Below are 12,585 nucleotides of genomic sequence, written 5' to 3'. Positions count from 1 at the left end.
AATAAGTGTATAGAATAAACAAGATCCAATAAAACAATAGTTTGTACAACTAGTTAACAAGTAGGCAAGGCGAAGAGGAAGGGTAGTGTTTCCTGAAGAGGTGGGTTTTCATCAGTGACTCTGCTGTCCTGACATCAGTGGGGAGTTCATTCAACCACTGTGGGGCCAGAACAGAAAAATGTTGTGACCTTGAAGATCGGCCAGAAGGACCCTTGAGCGGTAAAACAAAATGTGACATTGTTTTTTTCCCCCATATCTTTAAGATGTCCTCTTCGTGAAATGGATTGTCCCAAATTTTACTTTTACTGCAAAAGTCATGAAATTCATCCATGAAGTGGCTCACCACTGCAAAAACACACCTACCCTGAAATAGGGAGTTCATTTTCTACACGCTGGTTGTTTTCACACTGTACTTATACACAGATGCTCGTACAGGTAGTGTCCAGCAGCACCTTTATATAATATAAGGCCTTATTCAAGGCAGAAATAGGAATATTCACTTGTGATTTTGGTCGGAGGTAGAACAAAACCTGACCTTGTTTTTTCATAACTTTGACTTGTCATCTAACTATCAACCATCAAACTATTTACATTGACTGCAAAGGTCATGAAATTCTTCAATAAAATTTCTGCACCAAGAAAATGCAGAACTGCCCCCACCTTGCATGAAAAAGGGATCATATTTGCCCAGATTGTCTACAGGTAAGACCCCTACACCCCAAAGCCACCAGACAAATATGTTAAAATTGGCTTGTATTGTGAATCCGCAGGGTTTTATAGGCTCTTGGGCCTGGTTAAAGGCATCATTTTTTTTAGAGTTACTAAAGAGTTACTTCTAATCCTGATCTATTAATACTGTACAATGCCTACAAATACAACAAAATGACTGCTTCAGGGAATACAGTTTGATACCATGTTTTACCCTGCCACTTCATATTCATATGGAATCTATGATCCTCAGGTAGGCCTAATATCTCTACACCTCAAAGCCTCAGGAATGACAAAATATATTTCTATAAGCCCATACAACCTAAATGCAGTATGGCTTAAGTACATGCTGTAGAATACGCTTTTTGTGTGCCATTCTTAATGAATAATCATCAATCAGCAGCTTATGGAAAACGGTTTGGCCCCCGTCAGTCAGTCCCCCCCCTGACTGACTGAAATGAAATTTCAATGAAAGTAATGAAATTGAGAATAAGCTGCTGATTGATGATTATTCATTAAGAATGGCACACAGTAGTGTATTCTACTTAGCCCATACTGCATTTTAAGTCTGGCTACCATAGAAGGCTTATAGAACTATATTTTGTCATTCCATCTGTTTTGAGGCATCAGGATATTTGGCCTACCTGAGAAACATCCTTAGATTCCACATGAATATGAAGTGGGTAAAAACATGGTATCAGAATACATGTCCTGTTAGTAAGCAGTCATTTTGTTTGCAGGCATTTTACAGTAATATATTAGGAATAGAAGTAACTCTGAAAAAAAAAGAAACATCTATAATATTTAACAAGGCCTAGGAGCCTAAAATCCTGCTGATTCACAATACAGAATATTTTGACATATCTTTCTGGTTGTTTTGGGTGTTGGGGTCCTACCTGTAGACAATCTGTGCAAATATGATGTAAATCCAACCAGTAAGTGGTCAATGAAGCAGGATTAACTTAGGTAGGTAGGGACTTTTCTGCATTGTTTTTTTCTTTTTGCAAATGTTCATGGATACATTTCATGAATTTCGACATCTAAGAAAAAAGGGTAAAATGTTATCTTTGTGTGGTACTAGAGACTTTAAATACATCATCACTGTCATTCAGGAATCTTGCATCTCCACATTTCAATGTGTTCTCATAAATTGTCATCATGCAAGAATGTTGTACGAAAGTAGCATATCTACAATCGTGTTGAGGTTGTAGATTTATTTTATTCAATTGGTTAAGTCTGGGTTTTATAAATATTGAGCCAATGAGAAGTATTGACTGGATGTATTGACTGGATCCATTTCCTGAAAAGTAACATTGCTTATGTTGAATGTATACATTTTTACAAATTTAAGTTGTATTGTTTGTAAAATTACTATGTCCAGTAAAAGGCCTGTTAAACTTCAACTTGTCAAAATGGCAATTTTTTTTCATTACACATTTTGGATTAAGTGATTGAAAAACAAACTTATGTTGCAAACATATGTTTAATATCACACAGATTGTCACAAATACTTTATGCCTAGTGTTTTATTCACCTATACTATAGTAACATGTCCAAAATAGGGATGGCAGGTTGAAAGTGGGTTACTGTATGGTTGCAGACTAGAAAACATAGCACTTGTAGATGGACGGGCAACGACACGCCTGCATACCACATAAAAGGACAAATCTACGGGCATCAAAAAAGTACCAAAAGTAAAAGTACCGATCGATTAAGCAGAATGTCCCATGTTCAATGTAGACACATCTCAACACAACACATTGTGGGCTTATAGATCGTCTATTTTCAAATCGCCCAAGTATATAAAGTATTACAGAAGGTGGAGGATTTTAAATACTAGAAAGAAGATGCAGAGGACAGTGTGATGAGGACAGTGTGATGAGGCAGATGATTCTCTGTGGCTACCCCTGAAGGGAACAGCCGAACGGAAAAGTAGAAGAGAGAAACGCAGGTAAAGTAAGAAACTTGAGTACATTTACTTAGGTTTACAGGTTAAGAAGACATCCATGTACACATTATAATAGAACTCATCAAGTTTCTGTCGCATTGACTGGATAATCTCCTCATCCCTATAAATCCTTTCAATTGTGTATTCAGTGTGAGTATCTGTGACAAAATCACACCACTGAAGACCACTTAAGGCTAGTTGACCTTGAACCTGATAATAGTATTTGTGGTTCTTTTTAAGGTAGGCCTTGCCTTGTACTGTGTTAAGGTGTTTAACTTGTGCCTTGCATTCAACATCACAACTCTTTACCTCAGCCAGCCCAAATGGTGGTGTTACTTTTGGGTCATAGACCTTAGCATCAGGGCTAGCTCCAAGGTGAGGTGCGTCAGGGTGGATTATGATCCCACACTGTGTCACAGATACATCAAGAAAGTCTGCATATTGCCTCAGTATCTCAGGTTCCAGATCCAGTCCTCTTTTCATGGCCGCTGTCTGTGGAGTTCCTTTTAGAATGCGGGCTGCCAAGGCTTTTGCGGACGACTCCCCACGAACATGGCATATTTCCCGGAATCTGCTGGCTGTAAGTCTAGGCTTGCGTACCTCGGTCCACAGCTTGCATTCGGACTGCTGGCGGGTTTCTGTTTCAATAGAAGCAGACACCTCCCTTGACACCTGTAAGCTGTCCAAGTGGCATTGTTGCTTGTAGCTGGGCTGAAAAGCTGTTGAAGATGTACAGGTATAGGCGTAACCATCTACAGGCAACAGAGGGAACTCCGGGCCACCAGGATGTTTAATAATGTCTCTGCTTACTTCAGGAGGGCACTGATAAGACAGAACAGACCCAAATGGCACTGGACCAAATTTTGAATCGACCATCTGAAGGTCCTTAAGCCCATGGAGCAGTTTACAAATGCCGGGTTGTGGACGCCGGTCTTTTAATTTCTCCCCGCTTGCCAAGACATCTGTATCTGGAAGTGGCCCTGACAGAAAAAAGGGAGAGAGGTCAAATTTAGATTTATCATAATATTATGACACCTGCTCTTTTACACTAAAGCTAGGCTGCCCCAACGCTCCTGATTTCGTGTATAGAGGGACGGGTGTATAGAGCCGGAGAGAGATTGCGCCTGATCCCATTGGTTCACCGATCTGTCCGTCAACCCCCGCCCCGTTAACACAACATTACGAGCGACGCCCACTGCACTCTGGTTGGTTGGGGAAATGAACACTTCCTCATACCGGGTACACCGACGCGATGGTCCAGGCTTTTATTTTTTAGCAAAACTAAACAATAAAAGTCTGGAGATCGAGGCTACACTAAAGCAGACACCTACACTTATAAGTTATCACCTCCCTGTACATGTTTGTAATGAAAACTGCCAAAGGAGGAAACAAAACGTGCACAATTCAGTCCAATACACTTTTCCTTTATTTTTACCAGGTGCACGGTTCAACAGAAATCCATGTAAATAAAGAGAAAGGCCAGCACTCAAACAAGTCCTGAACTTTGTCATTATATATCATGGCACAGGCCTTGATATTATGACTAAAAAGTTCAGAAAGACTCGTTTGTGAGTGCTGGCCTTTCTTCTTCATTTACATGCAAACTGTCCCTGAAATATTGCATTTTATAAAAAAGGGTTCCGCCAAACCCTGGTACTAATAATAAATCATAAATTCCTAAAGAAAGGTATATTTAATGTATGTTAGAAATGCATTAGAATTATTGTACAGGTGGGAGCTCATTCTCATACTCACCAGCATATGCTCTGTACAGTGTGCACTTCACACCGGTCCTGACACTGTCTTTTGTCCTTCGCACTGGTTTCCGCACCTCCATGTCATTTGTCGCCTCTGGTGCAATACCCTATAATATAATAATGTTGAATAATGAATAGACAAGACAATACAAACGGTTGAACTTGTTCAACATCAAACAAAAATCCATATCTGACCTGTGTACGTGGCCGGTGCCAGTTTTGCAGGGAGCTGGTGCATGCCAGAGGCAATGGCACAGACTTGACTCCTAGGGTACTATACAGGTACATAACAGAAACGAAAAACAAGCACTCAGTACATTTTAGATACAACTTGCCAGGTGCACAGCTCAAAAAGACTCATAAAATGTGAAAAATAGCCAGCACCCCAAGGTCTTCTGCGTCAAGCCTTCCTCTGTGTGCTGGCATCCCAAAAAAATGTATATTGTTGAAACGTTTTTTCCCTATATTTATTCATTCATTCATGTCATATAATATTTCACTTTATGTGTAATGAACCTAGAATATATGAAAGTTTCACTTTTTTAATGAACTTTTTGGGACGTACCTGTAGTGTGCCGTTTGAAAAAGCAGTGCAACTATGTGGTTACATAGTGCCTTGCCCGCAGCGCAAGAGCATGACGTGCTTTCCAGTTCCACAGGAACCTTTTGCGAAAGTGTCACCTGTTAATAGGGAAATAACAATGAGTGTTGTTGCTGTGCACGTTACATTTACACATCAAAAGTTGAGTGTATACCGTATATAAGGGCCTTTCACACCAAGCACAAAAAAAAAGTTCAATCTCAAGTGGATGCCAGTGTCCACATCATAACTATAATAGACAATGGTGAACAATAGTTATCGTTATAGTTATATTGCTTGGTGTGAACAACCCTTAAACTTGAATATACAGTATGTATCTTTTGTGGCTTTTTCTGCCTTTATTGATAGGTACAGTAGACTGACAGGAAATGGGGAGAGAGAGATGGGGAGTGACACGCAGCAAAGGTCGTCGGGATCGGGAGTCGAACCTGCGATACGCTGTCAGGCGGCATTAGCAGCCTACTGTAGGTGCCCAGACGGCTACGCCAGCTGTCTGGGCCCAATGAATATATTTGGATCTCACAGAATCTTTCTCAGTCTTTTATTTGTCCACCAAAAAAAGACACTAATGTTTTTAAATATATGTCTTATATGTATGAAGTTGTTTTGGGGAGTTTAGCTACACAAATCATTGACAGACTGAGAAACACACTGAAGTACATGCAACATTGTGGGAACACTGCAAAGTCTCATCTGCAATCGCAGGAAACTGCAGGAAAAACATCTGCAAACGCAGGGAACTACATCTGCAGGAAAACCAACTGCAGGAAAACCATCTGCAGGAAAACCATCTGCAGGTTAACAATCTGAGAAACCTGTAGGTAGTGAGCTTCCTCATTTTTCTTCATTGACCGGTAACATCGTCCTCTCACCGCCACACCATGATCAACTACATTAGAGACTGTGTTCCATTGTTTGGGAAGAAGTGTGCAAGATTAACCAGGCATATTACTGACTTATATTTTATGATACATATTCTATAGACGATTCCACAGACACGTCATAACTGCAGTGTCGCGGAGCGGCAGCCGCTTGACACAGCAGTTATGACGGCCTGCAGACAGCGCGTCTGTGGATTCGTCTATAGCTCAGTGGTTTTCAAAGTGGGGTCGCCAGCAAAATTAATGAATATAGTATCAAAATCAGTTTAACCACTATAAAGCTCAGCGCCGTGAGCTTGTAGATCTGCTATCTTCAAATATGTACTTACAATCTTAAGAATTATTATGAAAAACTTTTACACAAATCTTCTCTTCTGCAGCGTCCCTGGCACAAAACCTATTCAGATGGGGGTCCACGGCTTAATATGTAGGCCTATACATTTCAGAACCACTACCCCAGTAGTATGGAAAGGTGTTAGTTTGCAGGTGGTGCTACAGTAACCTGATCAATAATATGGTATGCTATATGCAATGTTTTTATTTTGGAAAACAGAAAGACAACATAAAAAAAGACAAAAGCACTTTACCTTCAAAATCAAACAGGTACTGTTCGAAGTAGAACTTGTAGCCTTTTTCCTGTTTGGAACCTGGTGTATGGGAAAACTTGGCAACAAGTCGTTCAACATCATTGAACCTCATTTGCGGCAGATGTGATAGGGACTTGGTGAATTCCATAATCTGAAAAGAAATAGCAACAATAATGATCTGCATGGAAATGGTTTAGATTAAGATTTTGAGAACAATCTTTCCAGTGATACAATGGCAGCATTGGAAACAAGTCCTCTGGGCTTTTTTGTGTTATCCTTTTAGCTTCACTGTATAATCGTACCACTGTACCTTTTTCTAAATGTTAATAACGTAATCAATCAGGAGATTAAGAGTCAGTATGGTGAGTGACTATACATTTTTAGAAACATGATAAAAAATTATCGATATCCAGTATCCACTGAGGATTCATGTACCTTATTAGTGGTTAATCAAAGAATTCATATACCAGTATAGTTGAGGTAGGTCAAGTTCAGACTTGGCTCAGGGAGGACGACACTACTGCCATGCAGTCCTGCCCGGTGCCTTGAAGGAAGGAGTAATCAGTTGTAAATAATCAGTTGTTGCAGGTGTACAACGGAAACCTCAGCTGACCATACGTGCTCTGGCAACTTCACAAATTATTATTTCATGAAAGCTAGGCTATGAAATCATGCAATATCATTTCCATAGTGTCGCCTCAAAAAATATCTGACTTGTCTATCATTCTATCAGTTAATCAAACAATTCATATACCTGTATAGTTGAGGTAGGTTAAACCTTGTCTTGGCTCAGGGAGGAGGACACACCACTGTCATGCAGTCCTGCCCGGTACCTTGAAGGAAGGAGTAATCAGTTGTAAATAATCAGTTGTTGCAGGTGTACAATGAAAACCTTAGCTGAGCATAAGTGCTCTGGCAACTTCACAAATTATTTCATGAGAGCTAGGCTTTGAAATCATGCAATATCATTTCCATAGTGTCGCCTGATAAAATACTCTACTTGTCTATCATTCAACTTCTCAGATCTGCATGTAAACATGAAATGCATCAAGTCAGGTTATTTCCTAATCATCTCTTATTTCACAGGGATGTTAAAACATGCAGTGGTGGAAAAGTACGCAATTCTTTTACTTAAGTAAAAGTATCAATACTGCAATGTAGAAACACTGTTACAAGTAAAAGTCTGGAATTCAAAATGTACTTGAGTAAAAGTACAGTATTGGTATCAAAATGTACTTAAAAAGTACCAAAAGTAGAAAGTATACTCATTATGCAGAATGTCCCATAGCAGATCTACAAGCTCACAAGCTTGTAGAAGTATTAAGGTGTAATGTGGTTAATGTATGTTTTGTAATAATCATCAAAATCTGCAAAGTAACTAGTTAATAAAGTTTTCAAATAATTTCAGTGGAGTAAAAGTACAATATTTGCCTCTGAGATGTAGTGGAGTAGAAGTAAAAGTAATGATTGGAAATACTCCAGTAAAGTAAAAGTACCTACAAATTGTACTTAAGTACAGTACTTGGGTAGATGTACTTAGTTACTTTCCACCACTGAAAATACGTCGGGTTCATTTGGTTATAGCTATATGTACACACACAGTGAGATACAAAGGATAACACACTGGGTTATAATGGATATACACTAATGTTATATCTGATTACAAATACATTGTAGTTTTAAAACAAAACCTACACCCTGGCATCGCCACTTCATCATTTATAAAAAAAGAAAATAATAAAAAAAAGTGTTACACAGGCAGGCAGACAGCAGGGCTAATATTATTAGCATTGCTAGCATACATTCTCAACCCAATCTAAGGCAATTTCCGAATTTTAAAATGTAAAAAAACGATAGTTCAATCAAGAAAACAAGATGATAAAACAGAAAACAGTAGTAGAATTTACTTTACCATAAAACACGAATAGTTGCTGGCTTTGTTCTGGAGACACACTGTTTAGCCTGACGGAGAAATCCCAGTACATCACCACTAACACTAAACCCGGAAGTGAACTGACGTCACGTGAATTAAGCCTATGGGAGGCGCTGAGATTCTGTGGGCGTCAACTTTTAAAGGTACGTTTAGGTACCTCTGAGGTCCAATAGGCGGCAATAGTCGTCCGTTTGAAGATCGCGCATGAACGAACAGGTAACCACTGTATGTCCAAAAATAAACGTTACTTTTCAGGAAATGGAACAAAAATCTACAAGCTCACAACGCGTCGTGGATGCAACGTGTTGTGAGCTTGTAGATTGGCTATTTTTCACTACTTTAGCTTGACACTCTAGTATGACGAGGTAGGACATTAAGTGACTAAGAAATATAAAACATTGAAACATGGAGATATGAGGTTTCTACCCGACAGCTGCTTTATATTGTGTTACCATTTTATCATGAGATTGGAATATACTTATTATAGGCCGCCCTGAATAACTGTGTGACTTATAATAACTGAATGCTGTTTACGCTCAAGAAAACACTCGTTTGGAATCAATCTGATTGATTTATTGATCGATTGATTGATTGAATACTTAAATAACAGTTTGCAAAAGGTACAGGGGTACAGCTATACAATATTGCTTAAAGGATAACACAAGGGCTTTTTTCCATTGTGGTCCTGTGTATTCAATTCATGTAGGCCTACTACAGTGAGCAGCTTTTCTTTCTTTTTTATGTATTAGTTTTTTTTTGATTTTCTGTCTTTATTGATAGTTTTCAAGTGAAGACATACAGCCTAGGTGCCCGGACCGCTACGCCAGCGATCCGGGCCAGTGAGTAGCTTTTTATGGGGATAACCAGCATTGTTGTCAAAGCTTCATAATCCAAAGTGAAGTAGACCTGAAGACAAACCCACGACATGTACAGTATATTATCGCAGCTGTTCCAGTCACGTACCATACAATTCAGTTGACAAAAAGGAGTGCATATGACTGGAGAGTTTTCCCTTGGTATCTGGATCGAGTCTGTAACTTAGTGACAGACTCGATCCAGATACCAAGGGAAAGCTCGCGCCCTTGTTTGTTATTCATCCTCAAAATCATTCAGTTCAGTGAACCATTAAGGATAAGGATAATTCCTTTTAACAGGACGTTCATGAAAGTCCTTGCGGGCTTGTTTCCAATGAGGGCCTGTGAGCAATTAGGGGTTAAGAGTCTTGCTCAGGGACAAATTTCATTTCATCGACACATATGCTGGCGTGGCCTGGAATCGTACCTGGGGCAACCAGGGCCTCTGGCTCCCTAGGCGGGCTCACTATCGACTCAGCTATGGCCGCCCCCCATTCAGTTTAGTTAATTATTTGGTTTGATGGTTTCTTAATGTGATAAAAAAAGACAGACAGATCCTCTTCTACGCGGCTCACTTCTGTGAAGCCATGCTATAAACATGTGGTGGTGAGGTCTAAGGGTACTGTAGTTTGACGTCTGAGGGAAACACCTTGCCATAATAGCATAGAGGGTCTTTTTTGTCACCTTGTAATGCAATCCACAAAATTCAACCTCTTGCGGTGCCATTGGTTTACCCCTCTCTGTACACTCTCCTGTCTGAAATAAAAGCATAGAAATGTCACAAATCTATTTAATGAAATAATAATACCAACTGAAATGAAGCAGTAGTCGAGGAAGAACTTAGATTTGTTACTAAAGTAAAAGTAGCAATACCACTTAGTTACAAGTAAAATAAAAGGCCTGTATCAACGTTTTACTAGAGTATAACCATTATTGTATTAGGAGTAACTATCAATCATTAAGCGGGGGACCCCCTGGAACCTCCGCCCCCCAAGGAACCCACGTTTAGAACCACTGCAAAGCTAACAGTGGCATTCTGAGGTTGAAATACATTTTCATCAGCAGCCCTTAAAACATATTATCTGGCGCCGTCTGCTGGCAGAACTGAGAAGTGAAATCCTGATGAGGAATGGAAAATCGCACAGCCTCCATCTGCTTATTCTCCATATAGTCCATGAGCCAGACAAGATTTCATTATCGAAAGAGTGGGCAAAACCATACCTATATTAAATTGTTTATAGGGTCAATATAAGTAAATAAATATATGATAACCTTTCCACAGGAGCAGCTTTTTCATATTTATCACACATTTTGTTATTTTCCCCATACGTACATGACAGGTGAAAAAAATGACATTTAAAAAATAGTTATCATAATGAAACTTTCCCAGTTGATTACTTACATGAAGACAATGATTTATCGTATTATTCGTTTTCTGAAATTGTATATATAAATATGCAAATTAGGTATTAGGAAAATATGCCCGAATTCGCATAACTTTCCAGAATCAACATTGGAACATTGGACAAAGCCAGAGTCAACATTCTTATTTCATTTTGTTAAGATGTTGGAGTAAAAGTTTTTTAACGAGGGAATATTCAATATCTGGCTCAATTTTGGGGCTCTGGCTCAAATGCCCAATTTGCATATTTAAATATACAATTTCAGAAAACTTGTAATACGATAAATCATTGACTTCATGTAAGTAATCAACTGGGGAAGTTTCATTACGATAACTATTTTTTTAATTTTGTCATTTTTTCAACTGTCATGTACGTATGGGGAAAATAACAAAATGTGTGATCAATATGAAAAAGCTGCTCCTGTGGAAAGGTTATCATATATTTATTTACTTATATTGACCCTATAAACAATTTAATGTAGTTATGGTTTTGCCCACTCTTTCGATAATCATTGCTCAATTTTGGGGCTCTGGCTCATGGACTAATAGTTCAAAGATCCCCTGATGAATATTAAAAAATTATCGATATGTAGGCTATCTATCACACTGTATAACACGGGGTGTTATACTTGCCAAGCAATCTGGCGACAAAAATGTGTTTATTGTAATTGTGCTATTTTTAATAGGCCTACATTTCAAGTTCAAATGAGCCCCATGGTTATATCATTTTGCTAGACTAGTTCAGAATGTTTGTAAATAAAAATGTCGAGCGGCATTTCTTGGTAGAATGTACATGCACAATATAAAATAGTGTCCAGCAGATCATTACCCATCATGTCTAGTTTGTCAACCTGTGGATATTTAGAACAAATATTTCTAATAGTCAATAACAATAACGAAAAAACACATGGATGCACCTGGGACGCATTATCAGTGTTGTAGCCTGGGGTCAACGGGTATTTCGCAACATACAACCTCGCCCAGGTGACCCAGCAAGGGTTGATCAAGCCCCGACATACGTCCCAGTAGCTACCCACGGTCAGTCCTCCTAGGGTAACAGGGCCTGGGACTGGGGGAGAGGAGAGGCTCTGGCACGTGGAGGGACCAGGCTCTGTGGATGGACCCCTGGCCGGGCCCCTCCTCCGTCTCACCGGGTCCAGGACCCGAGCACTGCACCAGACTCCCCTGCTTAAAACATTTCGTTCTGGCGTGATGGTTTCTTGGGCCGTGGTGGTACTACAATATCATAATGGTGTCCCGCACTTCTTCCAGAAATAAGTTAAATGAATAATACTGCTCCAATGTATTATGTGACACTGCAGGTGTTGTATGCTGGCACAAATCTAAAAATGATTCAGCTAATAGGCCTACAGTACATCTTTTTACCACCAGATGGTGCGATGGCTCCATACTACTGAACTTCATACATACACAAATATTGACACTATACGGTTAAGGTTAAGATTTTCAGAAGGTTTTCAGCGTTGCTCAGGAAGACTGAGACAAACTAAGAAAACTGTGTTATATTCATCCGCATACAAAAAAAACGAGTTCGTTTTTGGAATTGAGTAATATTAAACCAGGAGTATCTACCTATATACTTTTGACAAAGTACTTTTTGGGGGGTATGCTACTCCTTTAGTACAGGATTCAGGCGGTCCAAATTACGTTTTTTACGTCAGTGGCAGTGAATGAGTTAAAGTACGAAGTAGTGGTAACAGGTATGCATGGTGTTTGGCCTGCTTTTCGTGACATCGTTGGTCCAGAGAGGGGAGGGTAGGTGGGTTTACTTGTTATTTGATTGTATCAGTTTTATGTTGTGTATGTACCTTGTTTAGGTTTTATTCACGATGCATACTATATGTTATGCTGGCATAAGTGTATCGTTTGTGATATAATTGTTTGTATTATAAT

The 12,585-nt window shown here is 39.3% G+C and overlaps 1 protein-coding gene across 1 annotated transcript; it reads right to left on the bottom strand.

Annotated features, from left to right (window-relative positions):
* Positions 1-2,230: 2,230 nt before the first annotated feature.
* On the bottom strand, positions 2,231-8,487 carry LOC308095911 (uncharacterized protein). Its single transcript, XM_080443069.1, has 8 exons — positions 8,395-8,487; positions 7,237-7,315; positions 6,950-7,026; positions 6,483-6,633; positions 4,979-5,094; positions 4,609-4,687; positions 4,412-4,520; positions 2,231-3,636 (listed from the first exon to the last, which is right to left on the bottom strand). The coding sequence occupies exons 4-8, from the start codon at positions 6,582-6,584 to the stop codon at positions 2,684-2,686; spliced, it is 1,359 nt and encodes a 452-aa protein (XP_080299195.1). The 5' UTR covers positions 6,585-6,633; positions 6,950-7,026; positions 7,237-7,315; positions 8,395-8,487; the 3' UTR covers positions 2,231-2,683.
* Between the last annotated feature and the right edge of the window lie 4,098 nt (positions 8,488-12,585).

The sequence above is a fragment of the Gymnoscopelus braueri genome (genome assembly GCF_963280865.1).
Source record: "Gymnoscopelus braueri genome assembly, chromosome: 2".
In the NCBI taxonomy this organism is placed as follows: domain Eukaryota; kingdom Metazoa; phylum Chordata; class Actinopteri; order Myctophiformes; family Myctophidae; genus Gymnoscopelus; species Gymnoscopelus braueri.
Note: the sequence above shows the minus strand (reverse complement) of the source record. Positions and strands in the feature narration are given on the sequence as shown.

Excerpts from the sequence above, each read along its gene's own strand:
- LOC308095911 (XM_080443069.1), bottom strand. The coding sequence starts at position 6,584 with ATGATGTTGAACGACTTGTTGCCAAGTTTTCCCATACACCAGGTTCCA. Across the intron at positions 5,095-6,482 it reads GTACCTGTTTGATTTTGAAG|GTGACACTTTCGCAAAAGGT; the intron begins GTAAAGTGCTTT and ends CCCTATTAACAG. Across the intron at positions 4,521-4,608 it reads GGCACCGGCCACGTACACAG|GGTATTGCACCAGAGGCGAC; the intron begins GTCAGATATGGA and ends ATTATATTATAG.